The sequence below is a fragment of the Pseudopodoces humilis genome, chromosome 13, assembly GCF_049639895.1.
Source record: "Pseudopodoces humilis isolate 2021_Gansu_Grassland_sample_001 chromosome 13, ASM4963989v1, whole genome shotgun sequence".
Taxonomy (NCBI): Eukaryota; Metazoa; Chordata; class Aves; order Passeriformes; family Paridae; genus Pseudopodoces; species Pseudopodoces humilis.
Genome location: NC_142212.1, coordinates 8,766,532 through 8,785,123, shown reverse-complemented (window position 1 = coordinate 8,785,123; position 18,592 = coordinate 8,766,532). Strand labels below are relative to the sequence as shown.

Below are 18,592 nucleotides of genomic sequence, written 5' to 3'. Positions count from 1 at the left end.
CCCGACCCACACCGACCCCCGCCCGCCGCGCGCCGGACGTCCCTCCCCCCGCGCGCCCGGCTTCCCCATTGGTCTGTCCGCGCCCCTATCTGGCTGCCCATTGGCCCGTCCGCTCCCCTGTCGAGCTGCTCATTGGCTGACGGGCCCGCCAGTTCGCCCGCAAGCGCGGGGGCGGAGGGCGGGGTCACTCGCGCGCGGCCCCTTAGGGCGGAGGCTCCGGCGGTGTCCTGGGAGCGACTCCCTGTGGGGAGCGGCGGCAGCTGAGGTCGTGTCCCTGCTGAAGTGACTGCCAGGCAGTGTAGGTCATGGATGTTAAGCAAAGTGTCCTCCCAGACCTGTCTGCCTGTGCTCCGATGGTTGTTGTCTCCTTACGGATTTACCTTCTGGGCCGCTCCATAGCTGGGGAGCCCTGTTGCGTCCCTGCGGTTATGGAGCATCTTCGGCACTCTTGCCATGTTATCTGGAGCATCCCTTTTGGGAAGTCTCCTCTTATCCCTGCCATGTGGATGGGCCCCAGGTGAAGGCCAGCCACTTCTGCTGTGCTTGCAGTGAGAGGTCAAGAGGCCTTAAGCTGAGGCAGGTGAGATTCTCAATTAGATATTGGGAAGTAGTATCTCTTCTCTCTTAGACTGAATAAGTGCAGTGCTATAGGTAGGTAGTAAATTCTAAATGCTTAAAACTACTCTGAGGGCTCATTGGAATCAAAACAGATCATTGGTTGGACTTGCAAACTGATTTAGCTCTGAAATTACTTAGAATTATAGAATCCATAAGGTTAGAGAAGACCTCTAAAGTCATTGGGTCCAACCATTAATCCAGCAGCCCGTGTTCACCACTAAACCATGTGCCCAAGTCCCACATCCTCACATCTGAGCACTTCCAGGGATGGTGATTTTCAGTGCCTGACTACCCTGACCATGAAGAAACTTTTCCCAATATCCAATCTAAACCTTTCCTGGCAAAACTTGAGGTTGTTTCCTCTGGTTCTGTCACTTGTTACCTGGGAGAAGAGACTGACCCCACCTGGCTACAACTTCCTTTCAGGTAGTTTTAGAGAGCAAGACTTGGTAGACTTGATGATAGGTGGGGGAAAAAGAAAAAGGCTGTTCCCTTGTTGGTTTTGCCTTTTTGGGACTAGGTCTAAGACTGGATTAGAAAGTACATGAAGTCATTCATCAGAGCAAATGATTAATGATTGTGCAGTCTTGCTATGGAGATCATTCTTTATGTTGTATCAGGTTATGATTTACTTTTAAAAGTAGATGAAGAACAGGGCTGATGTGTTAAATTGCAAACAATTAGAGATTCTTGACATGGGGTTTTTTTGTTTGTTGGTTTGTGTTTTTTGGTGGGTGTTTTTTGTTTGGTTGGTTTTGGTTTTTTGCTATTGTGTTGGGTTTTTTTTCCCTGTAGGGAGTAGTGAAGAAATTTCCAAGTTAATACTATGCTCAGTCAATTAATTTACCAGCTCAGCTGGTGACTCACTCACCTGACTGAAGCAAGTCACAGCACCTCTCCCTTCCCCTGTCAATAAGGGTATTAATTGAGGGTTTTCTTACAAGGTGTTTTAAAGATTAAATCTTGTATCTGCAACCATGGAACAGAACATTAACATTGGCTCATGACTTATAAATATAGTTACATTCTGGTTTTGAGACAGTTAACTTGTGGCCAAGTTTTACAGCAGTCTCCTGTAAGAAATTATTCTGTTTTGTACTGTAAGATAATTTTCCCAGTGGAATTCAGGAAAGTAGTAACTTTAAGTGAATTTAGTTTAGTTAGCTTTGTGTATTTACAGCTGTAGGTGGTATCCAAAAGTTTTACTTGAGCTACAAATTTGACTGCAACAAATGTGATAGCAATTAATTGAAGAATCCCTCTGCATCCTCAAAGTGTGGTTTTAGTGTTACACTGTTTTCATCATTGTAGACCTTTTGTTAGTATGTGAGGGTTTTGCTGTTGTTTGGGCTTTGTGATTTGTGGGGCGGGGTTTTTTTTTTTGGTTTGGGGTTTTTTGAGGGGGTTGGATTTTATTTGTTTTGTTTTCTTGTTGCTGTTCTTTCTGCAGAATATCTACTGAGAGGCCTTAAAAATTTGGGGAACTAGCACTTGGCACATTGTCAACGGGGAGAAGAGCAGCAAACAGATCTTTAGAAGATTCCAGATGTGTGCCCTTATGGAGAGAACATTTTGCCTCTGTTGGAGGGTGAAAGTAGCTGTGTGGATAAGGTAGGCTTTATTTGCAGTGCTTCCCACTTTTTAACACACTGTTTCTCATACTTTTGCTAGTGGCAACCTTGGATTAACCTTGAGTTTACCTGCATTCACTCAATCTCCCTGTGTCAAAACAGCTTTTATTTCAGCCAATAAATAGCTAACTGCTTTAGTTTTGTGGAAATTTGTGTTACTGTTTTGAGGTATTCTTGCTTTAAAAAAAACTTGGGAATTTTGAAGTTGGCTTTGAATATATTTGCTATTCACATTAAAAACTTATTTGAAAGAGGGCTTTATGCAGCATGACTTCTGAGGTGGTGACATACTACTGGGTGAAGATGTTGTGAGAAAGGTGAGGTGAAAGGCAAATTTTTGGAGTGATAACTAATCAGGAAAGATAATATATACCATTTATACCTTTTTAAAAAGCTGAAAATATTGCCCAGCTCGAGTAAAAGGTGATGTAGCAGTGGGGGAGAGGAGCAAAAGGCAGCAAGAGGAAGAACTGGGGCTTCAGACCAAAGCCCCCCAAGAGCTCTAGGTGTGATCTCCTCAGCTGGTGTAAACCCTTGGAAGCTTCCCATCTCAGAAGAATGAAAGCTTCATCTACTAAAGAGATGAACTCCACTGTCCCTGGGCAAAAACCAGTGGTGCAAGGTCTGAAAGGGAGATTAGTTTGCTGCCTCATCAAGTATGTGATGCTGTAAGAGGATTGGATTTGCATATCCAAGGAGCAGTGAGTTTTCCTATTATTGATTACTTAGGATTCCCAACTTAATGTTTGCTGTGTTGCTCTAATTGCCCCTGCCAAGGTATTTAGTTAAAAGTCTATAGGTAATTTCAACTGGGTTGCAAGGTAGAATTGATTGATACTAATGAGCCCAAACAATGAAATACAGTTTTCAAGAGAAGGCTTAAGGTCTATAAACGGTGACTGGAGCTCATCTTGCGAGTGAACATTGCAGGTGGATGCATGCTGCTTCAAGATCCATTGATATGTGTGAGAAGTGTCCTTGGTAAGATGACTTCTTCAATTGTCACACTTTTAATAGTTTGGTTTGACAACAATCTCACTGCACAACATGAAGTCAGGCCAGTAGGAGGAGTAACTTTTCGTCCTGAAATAAAAATATTGTTTTCAGTTTTGCCTGTTATTTTTTTGACAAATCTTGATTTTATAGTGTCTCTACAGAAATTTCTCCTTTTCTTGTCCTGAACCAAAAGTTGTTTTTTGAGCATGTGATGTAAACTGCTGTGTGACAGATGAGCTTGAATATGAAAATGTTATAGTCGCAATTTTCTTTGTAATGGATGCAATCAGAATTCTGTCAGACTTTGAGCCCCATTACAAAGCCTTTATCACCTTTCTTCCCATTACTCATATTTTTTTTTTTGTGATTTTAAGTATTGGCTTTGTAGGATTTAAATATACCTTTGTTTGCTATAAATCTACAAGGAGGGAGAGACATCTACAAGAAAAAGGATGCTATTAAACCTGTAAATTTGAGTGTACTGCTTCTATTACTTCAAGTTTTGCTTTTATGTAGTGAAGAATTATCAGGAAATTTCACATCTGGTATGTTTCAAAAAGGCTGCAACAAAGTTATTTTAATAAGAAAAATGAATGCATGAATTATTTAAAATAGTTGGTGCAACTGTTCCTATTAACTAATCCAGGCACTTGGAAGGCAATTACACTGAGCTTTGACAACACTGCCAACCCACTGCACAGTGTCTTATGCCAAAAGCTATTGTTGTTTTATTGACCACGTTCACCATTACATATGCATATGAAAAAACAGAGGCATTTTCATCGGGATTACCCTAATAGCATTAAGAGATTATTTTTTAAATTTCCTTGGAAGGAAATTCACTTAAATGAGATTACTTATTACTTGACTGGTTTCCTATCATGCTTCTATGTTTAGTTAAGTGGAGTCCATTAGAGTATAAAGTTTTTTTAAAAACTGATTTTATACATTAATGATTTTGAATAAAAGAGAAGTACTATATTTGTGCACAGCTTCTTTTGAGAAAGTTAAGTCGATGCTCTGGTTAGGAGAGATAACACTTTTTGTCCCCCTTGGTGGCCCCCCTAGTGTCACCATTAGTTGCTAATTACTTGCAAACAAATAAACAATTAACTCCTCGTGCCTCTTGGTGGGAGAGTTTTCATTGACATGCTAAAACTTTCTAATAAAAGATTTTAATTAATGACGTTGCAAATCCAACCCCCTTGTCAACATAGCTATAAGGAGGACTTGTGGAGAAATGCAAGTACAGTACTCCTGCTATGCTGACTGAGGGCGAAGGCATGGCTGGTCCCTCGCTGTGTGCTGCCGCCACCGCGGCCTCCCCGGATCTGCACAGGGTGCCCAGTTTTGGAGAGAGTAAAACCACACAGTGCTCCTTTTCAATTGAGAGTATATTGGGACTGGAGCAGAAAAAAGATGACATTCCAGCTGGGAAACCTCACAGACCCTGGATGGATGCATGCACCAGTGTGGGTAAGTCAGTCTGTTTTGTAACCTCTTTACCCTTTAAAAATACTGGCATGTTTCTACTGCAAAGCAGTAAATTGAAGCTCTCCTTCCTCTTTCTAGTTTTAGGTGATGACAGTAATCCCCATCTGCAAATCCCTGTTGTTTGCTATGAGAATCCATTATTTCATGCTAGAAGTGATCCAGTGCAAGAGGAAAAAGTTTTGAAATGTGAAAAATATTTTTCAGTAACTGAAAGGCTGTCCTTCAAACGAGAATTGAGCTGGTACAGGGGTAGAAGACCAAGAACTGCATTCACTAGAAACCAGGTAGGGCTTTCCTTAGCTTTTAACGAGTGAGTAACAATGTCGTTTACTAAAATGTTGGAAGAAACTTCTAACAGCTAGTAAGTTCTGTGTGATGTACCTCTGCAGAGAGAAATATAATCAGGAACTAGTGTAAATTAACAGGAATGTTGCTAATTTCAGCAGATCTGTGTTTATGCATGGAATCAGAATTGTGCAAACACTGATCAGAAGTTGAACAAACTAAGCTGTTATTTTATTTATTTTATGTATTACTGCTATGAACATAGTGTTAACTATTCAACAAGTGTATTTTAATCTCCTCAGATTGAAGTCTTGGAAAATGTTTTTAAAATGAACTCCTACCCCGGCATTGATATTAGAGAAGAGTTAGCTCGCAAATTAGATTTAGATGAAGACAGGATCCAGGTAATTAAGAATTTATTTGAACTTTTCTGTAATTCCAGCTATATATACTCTCTGGTTATATATGTAAGTAGTTTGACAGCACTAATGAGGATGTTAATACTCTCAATTTAAATCAATGTATATACATGAAACATACCTTCAATGATTCATGAAATGAAAACCATTGAATTGCTTCTGAAGTCTAGAGACTTCCATAGCATTGATGAGGTATTCATCACTATATTTACACAATATCTGCTCTGTTAACCTCTAGTTATTATATGCAGAACTTTATCATTTACTTAAAATAATTTTTGTGTTTTCCTTGTCACCATATTTGAAAAATTAATTTGAAACAAGTATGGACATAATTTGTGTGACAGCCTGCATACTTTGTGAGACTGCCAGCAGAGCATAGATGTGTTAAACTGGTGTTTGAACTTATATCTTTATCTGGCCAAAATCAAAATCTATTCAGGGATGTTAATTATTGATTTACAGGAAGTTCAATGTGATAAGAAGCATACTGTAAACATGAGAATTTAGGCTTCACTTTGTTGTTTATCAGGCTTTTGTTGCAAGTATTATATTGAACTTAATGGGATACTTGCTGCTTCAAATAGTTAAACAGCTGAAGAAATAGCACCTGTGACATGTGAAATAAGACATGTGTGAATTCCAGATGTTCAGGATCTTCCAGGATCTGATTCCGTCACTGAATTTAATACTAGTTTTTACAATAATTGCAGTGAAGCTGAGATCTCGCTTTCCAGTCAACCAGGGGATATTCTTTTCTTTGTCTGTGGTGGTACAATTACAGGTAGCTACATGCTGTCATCTGCAGATTTTAAATTTGTTTTGAACTTGCAAACTGCTGTCATCACACAAAATATTGTCATGCTGTGCAAATACTTTTAAGTTTCAAATATTATTCTGCTTCCACTGCTGTATTTCTGAGAAGCATCCCTTCTCTTTCTATTTTAGATCTGGTTCCAGAACCGTCGTGCAAAACTGAAAAGATCACACAGAGAATCTCAGTTTCTAATGGTGAAAAATACTTTCACCTCCAGCCTGCTAGAGTAGAAGGATGGCTTGCTGTTACAGTACTACTACAGAAAATGAAGAATTACTCATAAACCTGTATTAAGTAATGATATAATAATTATGATTTTATGCTCAGATTCAAAAGTTTATTATAATTTTCATTCAAATAAACTGTAAATACTTGAAGTATTATTATAATCTACTTTTTGTGGGAAAAGTGAACATTTCCTATATGTTTGAGTAAGTATTTTCAGAGATTTTGAGATACTTTTGCAGATTAAATCAATGCAAACCCTAGGTTGCACAAGAATTTCAGCTCCTATGAATTACTGCAGAAGGCTTGACAAAGCTTTATGGTTTTAGAAGAAGTCTGTTTCAAGTCTGAAATAAACTATATGCAAAATAGATTTTGCTATGGGAAATTTTGTCACATTGGAGTTTAAATAGCTTATTTATAAAGAATATGATAGTTCTCATAAAGAACATAATTTTTTAGAAAAAGATGTCTCCAATAGAAGGACTAATATTCAACTGACTCTTAAGTTTTAACAGTTGCTCAGTTAAAAGAAGGTGGCAGTTACCTTTTTATATAATTTTAATTAATTTAGGTTATTTGCCTATTTAGTTCTTCAACTTGGTTATCTTCTCTCTTGTCAGTATAAGTGTTCCAGTTATGAGAGTTGCCCTATTATATTTAATGGCAGAATCTAGCATTTCATGGGATCAGATCAGTGGGGACCAGACCAGATACCCAGACGATTGCCGTTAATTTTATCAAACAGCACATGAAAGTACGTGAAAGTTTATTATCCTCATATTTGCTATAGAGCCTGAAGTCAAGGAGAGCCATGTGAGGAAAAAAACCCACCCAACTCTTCATGGCCACAATGTAGGGAAGCACTGTAAGTACAGGTTTATGCTGCTCTTTGTTCAGCAGAGCTCTAAGCACTTGCCTTAAGTGCTGGTGACCTTCAGTGAGACTCCAGCCTGTGTTTCTTGGTGGACATAAATTCTACATTATCTCATGAACAGATGCAGTACTGCTCTTCCTTTCCTCATGCTTGTATCCATATCTGTTATCCAATAGGGTGAAAGGTAAGTTGAGAAAATAGGGTGATGGAAATAAATCATTTTATGTAGCCTCATACTAGGAAAAGCTGAAGGAAGGGATGATCTGACAGTCCTTACTTAGTATTTTAAATTATAGTTTGAGCTATGAGAGTTTAAATAAAAAATATTTCTATATTTTCTGAAAAATCACTGAAAAACTGCATTACTTTAGAACTGGGTGACAGATATTGGCCCTTCTGTGTTTTTAACTTCATTGGCTCATTGCCTTCACTTTTATGGAGAATACTAAAAATCTTGAAGTGCTTGGCTTTGCTCCTGGAAATCTTATTTTAATATGGAAATAACAATCTTTTATATTTTTTCAATATAGATATTGAAACTTTTTTGTTTGTTTGTTTCGTTTGATTTGGGAAATAACATTCTAACTGAATTCTGTTGTATCCTGCATTCCAAAATACTTAAGAAAACCGCAAGTAAAGCAATTTAAATTGAGCCAGATGTATTAGGAATAGTTTTTAGGGAAATTGAAATCTCAATTCAGATACCTGCCTGATCTGGTAAAGGCAAAGACAATATTGGGAACGCATTCTTTTATTTTCTTTTTCTTCACACCTCAAAACATATATTGCCCATAGCTTAACCTCATTGCAGGTAATTTGAAACTATTGTCTACTTTGGTTCTGGAAACAAAGTTTCCAGCAGCAACAGATTAGACTAATCTATACAGATTGATTGCTTAAGAACCTTACTCTATTATCTGGCAAATACCTAAATACACCTAATGTCTGCTATAATGGAACTTGTCTCAAGTGACGGGAAGTCTGACAAAGCAATTTAAGAGAAGCGGTAGAATAGTAGCAGAATAATAATAGCACCGGCCCTGGTATCCTGCTCTCCATTAGCAAACGTAACCAGCAGGATCTTTAGTGTGAGGTACTAGGAGTGTCCCACCCAGTGCTAAGGGGAAAAGAATTTAAAAGCAGAGTTGCATTATTTGATTCATTTGGCTTAGCTTGTTCTTCCCAGAGTAAAGGAATCAGCAAGTGAAAAAAGAGACTCTCACTTTACACTTACTTTGACCAGCATGGGTTTAAATTGTGCCCATCACTTTCTCAAATACAGCTGGATTTTTTTCCACCTTGAAAAGTATTCGTCTGGACTTCGCGGGGTCTTTGTCTTGTCGTTGCTCCCTTGCAACGCAGGGCTCCCTTGGCAATGTGCGTGACAGTTCTGTTTCCTGCGGGTGCACTGCCAGGCCGTCGGCAGAGGCCACCCTGGATGCTGGAATCCAGCCCTGCTCCAGTTTCGCATGCTTTGCCTTGCAGTGTTTCTGTTTGTCTCTCTGCCCTTCAGAGCATAATAAACCTTTTTTGTTCTAGCTCTGGCTTAAGCTCATGAAGTTGCAACCTTTGCTTCCAGCCATGTTGCCTTGCTTTGGCTCCAGTGATCATTTGACCCTTGTGATAAGCTGATGCATTGAGTAAGATGGGTAAAAAACTGTCCTAGCAAAGAACTCTCACTCGTAATATGGTCAAGCTGCCATGTCAACAGCCATCAATAGGTACAATTTAGGCTCTGTTGATACTGGCCCTGTCTCTGACTGTAATGGAGCTTAAATATTCTAGTAGTGTTTTCCTGAGATAGGTCTAGTACCTGTGACCCTAACTGGGATGATTGTTTTAAATTGATGTTCTTCTCTTAATTACTGTCTCCATATTAAATTTTTTCTGACTACAAATTTCAGCAATGCCCAGTGTTATCCAAAAAAGCTGAGCTATGCCTATGGTCTAAAAGCAGATTTACAGTAATTGAAACCAAAGGGCCAGTGCTCCAAAAGTTCTGTTGTGATGTTACTTGAAGCATACATAAAAGCATGGTTTAGAGCTTCAGTGTTAGCATCAAGACCCAGATTGAAACAGCATTCATTAAATTGTCATTTAACACTTTCAATTTGCAATTATTTAGTTTGTCAAGTCACTGCTTACAAATGGCAAGCCAGCACATTAGCAAACTATGATTTTTCTTGTTTGTAGAAACATCTACATTTTTCTACTTGTTCAAAGTTTTGTATTGGAAATACTTCTGAAGAGATGAAACCTGTGAGTTTTATAGTTGTATGTAAGAAGATTGACATTGTGCTCAAAGTATTATTTGAAGGAAATGTGACTTTAAAAATAATCCAGCACTTTTTATGTGACTGGATTTTAACACAAACCTCGTATAAAAGCAGTGAAAATAATTTGCAAATGCCTTCAGTTTATCTAGCGTGATAATAAGCTAATCTTAAATGATTGAGATCAACTCTCAGGTTTAGCTAGCAATCATGAAGTCAAAACTTCCTAGAAATTGGTTGTAAAACAACTTTTTTATTCCTTGGATTAATTTAATTTCCCTAATAATTGTTAGATTGATGATCCTTGTCCCTTCATTTTAAAGGACTTAATATTACATAATTGGATGGGAAATATTAGGTATTTTATTTTCAAAAATACTTTGGAGCTATAGTGGTTGACCTGAATTATTGTTTCATGTCCTGTTATTTGTGTAATGGATTAATCTTGAATCAAAACCACATTCTGTTATTTTATATGAGCTATTTAGAATATCTTATGTATATATTTGATAATAACAGATTATGTTGTGGAATCACAATGGTGCAACTAGTGCTTTCGATATTAAATTTCAAGCAGGGTCATCTGGCTTGGGATGTTGTAAGGATATGTATGTGTGACCAGTAAAATTGATACAACACCTAGACTTAAAGAGAAGTAAGTATTCCTTCTTTCTGCATTTATGTTCCAGGATTTTTTCTCTCCTAGCTCCTAAACCAGGTTTTCCTCTGCCACTAGGATGGCTTGAGAACACCATGAGTATAGTCTGTCACTGTTTTCCTTAATCTTGTGCAATTTGGAGCTAAAAGGACAGAACTAGGCAGGTGGTATAAGATAGATAATTTTTAATGAGGGGGACTATGTCATTAGTCTTGTTATTAATCACTATAAAATTTTGTGACTTTGCGGTTTTTAAATTGCATGTTTCAAACTCATTATCTCATTCTGGCCTTTAAAAAAAAAAAAATCCATAACCTTGCATCAACTCAATTATTGTACCTTCTTTTCCTCTGATCCTTTCTTGCTTTCTTAGAACTGAGTTTTTATTTTACCAGTCTGACATTTTATTACTTCTAAGGTTTTAAATGCCTGACCGCAATTTCTAGATTCTGGGGCATTCTCTTGTCTGTATAACCAAATTATGTTTTATATATTAAATGAAAATGAGAAAATATATTTTAATGATAGATGTCATACTTTAAATCTTTTGAATTTTATTGTATGGATCATAGTAATACTTAAAAATTTATCATGGGATTCAGTTTCTATGAATGATGCCATATTAAGGAAGTTAACAAGGTAGTAGATAAAGTATTCTGCACTAAAAATTGCTGGCTATTTATTTGGCTTTTCCATATAAAGACAGGCTTTAAAGTCATATTTTGAAGTACTTTTAGTCTGTATTTGAGCTGCCTAGAAAAGTGCTGGGCTGCTTCTGCCCTCTATGGCTGGATTTAGTAACGACAGCCCCAGGAGCTCTGGGGGTTCCATTCCACTCTCTGCAGCGGGACGGTGGGCACAGGATGCCCCCAGGGGACTGACTGATCCTTCCAACTACAGAATATTTGTCACCGAATTTGTTTTGCAGGCATACAAATGCTCAATGTCAGGCCTGATTTTCCAAAGCTCTGAGTGCTCAATATTCTCAATAACATAACTTAGTGATTGCTGGGTGCTTAATATTTTTGATACTCTGAGCAGCCAAACTTTTAAAATCTTGCCTCTAAATGAATTTAGACTGCTGTTATGACTATGTGTAAGACTGTCCAGCACTGTCAATTTATGGTAGGAGAATATTTCACATTCCAGAAAGGAATTCTCAGGGAGAATTTCTTCACAGAAGGGGTTGTTAAACATGGGAACAGGCTGCCCAGGGGGATGCTGGAATTGCCGTCCCTGGACATGCTCAGGAAACCGCTGGATGTGGCATTTAGTGCAATGGTCTGCCTCATAGTGTGATGATTGGTCAAAGGTTGGACTTGGTCTTAGAGGTTTTTTTCTAAGCTAAATGATTCTGTGAAAGCTTTTGACAAATTATCCTGCAGTTCTAAAATAACCCCACTCGTTATGGTATAAAACTTAGAATGACTTCTGGTACAATATCTACTAATATAATTCTTCTGTGATAATAAATACAGTGTTGTTAATGCAAATATTTGCCGGGCAGAAACACTTATTGCCACCAGATTTTAATTTTTCATTGTTTCATCACATTAGAAAGATAAGAAATTACTTAGTACTGTTTAAATACTGTGCACTTCTTAACCATTCTTATTGCTTTTCAAAGCATTCAGTCAGAGCAAAATATTCAAACATATTATGGTATCCATCTGTCATGATTCAAATATTTGTAGATTCCCTAACTTCAGAGTTGCATCTCATTGTGTGCTGTGGGATGTGGCTATCTGACAATATTCCTGCAATTTGCTCTAATTCATTTTGGCAGAGAAAGGAAGTCAGAGGGAAGTATTCTTAGAAGGCATCAGCACTGCCCTTAGAATGCTGAGACTTTTGTAACCTTAAGTTGGCTACATGGAAAACCTTTTCTTGGGGATGTTTTGTTTAAATTAAAAAAACGGATCCAGTCTTTTTCTTCTTTCCTCTGTGAACATATAATCCTGGACAGTTATTTTTACCACTATTTATGGTTTAGGAGTACTGGTACTTTCAGTGGTTGTTACTATTAGAATCTAACTAGAAAGAAATAATATTAATCTATTGTAATTTAACAGTTTTTAACTTTCCATGGAGTCTTAAAAAATCTTGTTTACTGCATTTCAGTCTGTTATTATCTGCATATTTATCTTATTCTTTCCAAAAACAAGCTAACTCAATCCTGATATCCAACTGCTTCAAATTTGTGTTTTAAAATAATATGCCAGACTGTAGAGAAAAAGAACCATGAGTTTGTTTTTGGGAGAGGTAGAACTGCCAACAACAATTGTGATTTCTAGCAGGGCCCTTCCTCTGTTTTTTTTAGCCCTGTCATGTAGAATTTCTGTGCATTCTTTCGTGAATCTGTTATAAAGTGTTTTAAAATCACACTGGAATATTTTGGGGAATATCTATCATATAAACAAAGCAATTTCCATATGCCTTCAGCCTTTGTATTTCCTTTTGTTTGTGAATTTCCCTTTGTGGGAGTAGAATGAGGTGCTATTGATGAAGGGCTTTCCAATCTTCTTCCACACTAGTTGCACAATAGTCAGACTTTTTTTAATTCTTCCAGTCATGTTTCTATTGTTCTGCAGTGGTATCTGTTACAAGTGTCTCTATGCATTTTAATTGCAAAAAAATTCAGAACATTTTCTTTACCCTTAATTACCCTTAGCTTTTGGCCTCAAATAACAAATGATGTCATCCCAAAGTGCTTGAGCAAATAGCTCTCCCTCAGTTAAATGGGAAAGGGTTTAAGGCAGGTTATGCTCAGTGAGGGGTCCCTTAGTGTGCTAGGATTAATTTTGCAGACATTGCCACAGGATGCTGTTGAATTGCACAATAGACTGTTAAATCAGGTTAGGGTTGTTCTCCCACCCCACCTCCCTCCCCCGTATTTCCCTGCAGAAGGAAAATGACAGGCTGTCTGCATGGGAAGCATTGTGCTGCAATAAGAAAGGGTTGAGAGTAGAATTAAAACTGGAAACTTTTGTAAAGATGTTACTTCATTATGATTTCTGGCATTTATTCAAACTGCATTGTGAGGATCTTTGCATTTTTAATAGCTGTTTGAGATAAAACTTCTATATTGCAGAAATACATTATTTTAAAATAGAACATTACAAATTATTCACTTGTTAAAGTATAATAATAGATAACTTTGGGGATACAGTTGTTGGTTCAGAATAACTTTAGTTCAACAGAATTTTTATTGAAAAATTACTCATCCATGCAATTTTTAATTTTCTTTGCATCATAAATCTACTCTTCTTTAAAAGTGCAGTTTCGTATTACACCTAATCTGGTGTAAGAGAAGACTGCTGCTGAAAGATGCAGTCCTGCCTTGCTCCCTCAGAAACAACATGTGGCCACAGGGTGAGTCACTTTGGTGTGCTTTTGGAGCAGGGAGGAGTGTGCTAGGAGGCGCATCACTAAGTTGAATAATATTAGAGAATTTCCTTTATTATATTCATATGAATAAACATACAAAACTAAATGGAGATACAGAAAGTTGACATTTGACTGCAAACATTTTCTGACAGTAGAAGAAGGAGGAGGCCTCTATATAATATAGGCAACTGTGAGGTCTGGGGAGGGGGGTAACATTATATGAAGATTTGCATCCATGGATCACTGACAAATTGTTAATTTGATGGTGATCAGAAGTAATTTTCATATAATAGCTGTTTGGTTTAGTTCAGTCATTTCCTTTTCACCATAACATACTCCTACATCTGATGCTGACTTGAGCCTCCAGGAATATAGGACTTAAACTTCTCTGGTCATTAAGTGCAATTTCCTGTAGAAGAGATTAAGTCATCCAGAAAGGTCACAAGACCATTCACTCCCTTCTCTCTGAACTCTACAAATCTGAAAACATCCCCAAATATCCGGAGACAGACTTGATATTTTTGAGAAAAATCTCAAACATGACACTGTGACAAAAAAAGAGAGCAGAAGAGAAACATCCCTGCTGGTACGCTTTGTGGGATTCTGGAAAGTCTGGCTTAGTCAGTGGGGTGGACTGGATGCTCAGTTTCAGGACCTGTTGCGAAGCATTTTCTGATAGAAATGGTGGCTGCCAGTGTCAAAGTAGAATTCATGCATCTAGTTCCACTTTCCCATCTGGACACAGCAGCAGCTACTCCAGAAGTGCCAATAAATGTGTGGCCACAGCAGGAGGCAGCTGGCTGCCAGGACAGCCTGCTGGCTGCTCTTTGCCATTCCTGAGAGAGAAGCAGCCACTGGAGTGGAATTGTTCTGGAGGCTTGCACCCACTGATGCCATCTGGATGACCCTAGCAAGTAGAGTGTGTCTCTGCAGAAAGCAGCAAATTAAAACCAAAGAATGCTACACACAGGGGTCTTTTTCTGTCTTGCTGAGGTGTAGTCTTTCCTGACTCCAAATCTAATTATTGGTTTAGCCCTGAGCATGTGTGCAAGACATAAAAGCAAGCATCTTTTTGACTTGGTACATAAGTTTTCCCATCTATAAAATGAGACTGGTAATACAAATTTTTCTTTGAGACCTCTGTGTTTCATGAATTTTTGTCACATTTCTCAAGGGAGAATGATTTAACAGTTGCCTTGGACAAGATGGGTATTCATAACAATTGATAGATTTGATTCAAATTTCAATTTAATTTTATGGCTTGAAGTTGTTTTCTTATCAGTTGATAACCTTTCACTTGAGCCTGGTCAGATCATTTGAAACTATTGCATGTTATAATACAGAAGATTCCATGGAAAGAGAATTTTTGTGACCCCTGACACAGGTGGGAATTTTCATGCTCTTTCTGGGAGTGTCCACATCCATTTCACACTTGTTAGTTTTGTTCTTAAGGTTTGATCCTGGGAAGATGGTTCTTCCTCTATTTTATGCTTGGTGCTTGTCCCATAGATAAACCATCCCCATGGAAGTGGGACAATTTCATGTAAATGTGTACCTTCAACAGAGCTGATTTTCTGCCTTCATCTGCCAGATGAAGTTCCAGAAGACCCTCACATTGAGGGATATCTGTTCTGGGATCTCTTTTAGCACTTTGTCTGCTTGGTTCACTACATCTTATTTCCTAGCAGTGGGCAGTATCTGTCTGTAACAGGACTTACTGACTTATTGAAATATTGTGATATTACAATAGTCATGATTGTCTGACTTAGCTGAATACTCTGCAAGTCTGATGCATGCTTCCTGCCCCAAAATTAGCTGTTTGAATGATTTCTTTTGCAATAAGTTTCAGTCTCTCTTGGGAGAAAATTCAGTGCTAGAAATATGAACTATGGATGGAGCATACAGCTTCCAAGTCCAGTAATGAATTTTTGCTGAGCAATAGGAAGATTTTGTAGGGAATTTTAAACCATATTATCAGAAATCTTTGGTACATGAGTTCATGTTTTTATAGGAATTGCTAAGTTCTCACTGTCTCTTCCATCTGGGAACAGCTGCTCAGAAAGGGGAAGGAAGAAAAAAAAATTTTTAGCTTTAAGCAAGAAGGGAGAGTGGCAACCAAAACCAGCTGTAGAATGCAGGATATTGATACCCATGACTTTTGGATATTATGCATTCTGTACTACTCAGAAACAAGAGACTGTTGTAAAAAGGACAAAAGAACTTAAAGACATACAGTCCCCACAGCCACTTTTGCCCTTCCATGTGTTCATAGCAATTTTGAGACTACAGTTAGAAACATTAACTGCAGTAATTTTATTCCTGCCTCTCCACTACTGTTTTCCACCAAAGATTTCAGTGGAAATTATTCTAAATGGATCCAAAGCAATGCAATACTTCTGTATTCAGTCAGAGCACTCACCGAGTAAGCTGGTGACAGTACGGAGGATTTGCTTTCCAGACGTGTCATTTTGTTATTAGCTCAGGCTGAAGTGTTGGGAAGGAAGTATCAATGCTGGTTTTGTCAGATGGCATCTTTGCTTTGTGCTGCTAGGTTTGAGGTCTTAGTAGATATGACCAGTCATTTTGCTGCTTTCTGGATACTGCCACTGTAACCAGCGGCAGCTGTGAGTTCTTTGGTTATTCTGCTACCAAGGCATTGGCACTATTTGTTGTGTGCCTGGTTTTGTTAAAAATATAGGCTAATGCATCAATAACTCAGATAATGCCAATTTTGTCTTCACTTTAAAATTACAGCTTCTCCAACAGTCTAGATCTCAGTAAAGAGAAAAAGCCAAACAGTTTTCCCCATGGTTTAGAAGATTTAATTGCAGATCAATGGCATTATGTTCAACAGGGAATCCTTGCTTGTCATAGGTGGCTATGGGAAGCAGAGGTATTTATTGACCTGTAAATGAACTGTACCTATGTCTTCATTTCTTTGGCCATGATGCTGTGCTATTTTATGTCCTTTGTAATTCATTCAAACGTAAAAGGACTAGTTATTTTCATGTTTTATGCAGCCTGACTTGATTAAAAAGAAAAAAGCTGAGATAGATTTCAAGCCTGTTAGATCACTTCTGAGTAACGCAATGAGAAAGTAAAGCAGGAATACCCAGACAGAAGTGTGTGGTATGTAGTGAGAAAATGTGCTAAACTTCCATTCTGGCCTGGATGTACTTGACCATCAAGCACATCTCATCATAAAATCAGTGGAATTACACCTAGAGATTTAATACCACCTTTTTCAGAATTTCAGCCTGCAGGGGCATCAAAAGTAAGAACTTTTTGATGCCAGAGCTGCAAAGAACTATGGCCTAATCTCCAATTTTTGCTAAAAGAAAGTGTTTAATGTCAAAACAATGAAGAGCTAAAGCCATCCTAAAGTCACAAACCTGTTTTCAAATGTAACAGTGCCAGGGCTGTTATCCATCAACTTAAACAAGCAGTTTAAGAAAGCTTTATTGTATTATTTTCACCACTAGTCCCAAAGGATGGAAAACCTATGATAGGTGTAAAACCAATAGTAGTTAAAAATTACCAGCTGGTTATGTTTCATTTCAGCTGATTGCCTGAGTGGTGGTTTTACATACTACTTCAATCCAAACTGTAATGTCTTTTATAAAATACTGATGTGTTTGTCTGCTCCATTAGGATGATGTTTTTGTCCAAGATGACTCATAGCAAACAGAATGTACTAAAATCAAGGTTTTCAAAATAACTGGAGTTAAGTGATACGTAAAAGTGATGTATGACAAGGCCCTGGGCTGTCTCATCTAAAACTGAAGTTAGGGCTACTTTGAGCAGAGGGTTAGGCCGAGAGACCACTGGGGTCTCTTCCAAGCTGAATCATCCTGTGCCTCGATGGAGCCTTAGGCTGCTCTGTCTATGTGACTTTGAGGCAAAGGGGTGGAAATTGGTGTAATTTACTGGTATATTAGATCACCTTACATTTGATATTTATCAGAATTGGGATTTATTTTATTTTAAAGAAAAGTGTTTTAATCGAAACATGTAATATCAGAATTAACTTCAGTTGAAAGCGTTGAAATATTTATTGCCATGTACCACTTCCTTTGCATTTTCTGCAATTGAAAATTTTATGATAGTATAGTCTTCCAGCTTGTCTTCCTTAATTAAAGAGTAATTAAAGAGTAGCTGTGGGAGCTGGTGTTGTTTAGCCCGGAGAAGAGGAGACTTAGACCTTATCACCTTCTACAGCTACCTGAAAGGAGATTGTAGCCTCTGGGGTCTCCTCTCCCAGGCAGTAACAGGACAAGAAGCATCGGTCTTACACTGTGCCAGGGGAGGTTGGGCATTGGGAGGAATTTCTTCACAGTAAGGGTGATTAGACTTTGGGATGGAGATGGAGGAGTCACTGTCCCTTGGAAGTGTTTAAGGAAAAATCGGACGCGGCACTTGATGTTTCAGAGGTGAAATTGATTCTGTGATTCTGTAATGCATTAAATCAAGTCAAAGATCTATGACTGATCTTCCTTGATACTTCTCTTCCTTGCAATGTAGTGAGTGGATCGGGAATACGGTACCGCACCACGGAACGAAGATGGGAATTCGGCCAGGTGGTGGCTTGACCCCCTTATTTGCAGGAAGGCAGTAGCAGCTCGCCGCTGTCCCGGGGAGCGGGGAGGCCCAGCATACTGCGGGCTCCCCGGGAAGGGAGCAAAGCAAAGCAGCCGGAGGTGATTCTGCTCCCTCCCATTGTTGCCGTTTGCCAGGACGGGAGCGGGGCGGGGGCGGCGGGGCCGGGGCTCGGGCAAACCCCCCGCCCCCGGGCCGGGCGCGCATGCACACACAGCCGCAGAGTCAGGCACCCGGACAGAGCGACACACCGACACACCGGAGCGCACCCGGCGCCAGCGCTGCCCCCCCCGCCCCGCCGGGCTCGCTGCGGACC

General features: G+C 38.7%; 1 protein-coding gene across 2 annotated transcripts; it reads left to right on the top strand.

The window, feature by feature from the left end:
• Nucleotides 1-273: 273 nt before the first annotated feature.
• On the top strand, nucleotides 274-6,497 carry HESX1 (HESX homeobox 1). 2 transcript variants are annotated; one of them, XM_088061910.1, is made up of 6 exons: nucleotides 274-580; nucleotides 2,069-2,229; nucleotides 4,463-4,721; nucleotides 4,944-5,023; nucleotides 5,327-5,428; nucleotides 6,392-6,497. In XM_088061910.1, exons 3-6 carry the CDS (start codon nucleotides 4,508-4,510, stop codon nucleotides 6,488-6,490), a joined length of 495 nt encoding a protein of 164 aa, XP_087918036.1. In that variant the 5' UTR covers nucleotides 274-580; nucleotides 2,069-2,229; nucleotides 4,463-4,507; the 3' UTR covers nucleotides 6,491-6,497. The 2 variants fall into 2 exon arrangements, with proteins under 2 accessions (XP_087918036.1, XP_087918035.1); XM_088061909.1 differs by having other exon boundaries at nucleotides 4,818-5,023.
• The last annotated feature ends 12,095 nt before the right edge of the window (nucleotides 6,498-18,592 follow it).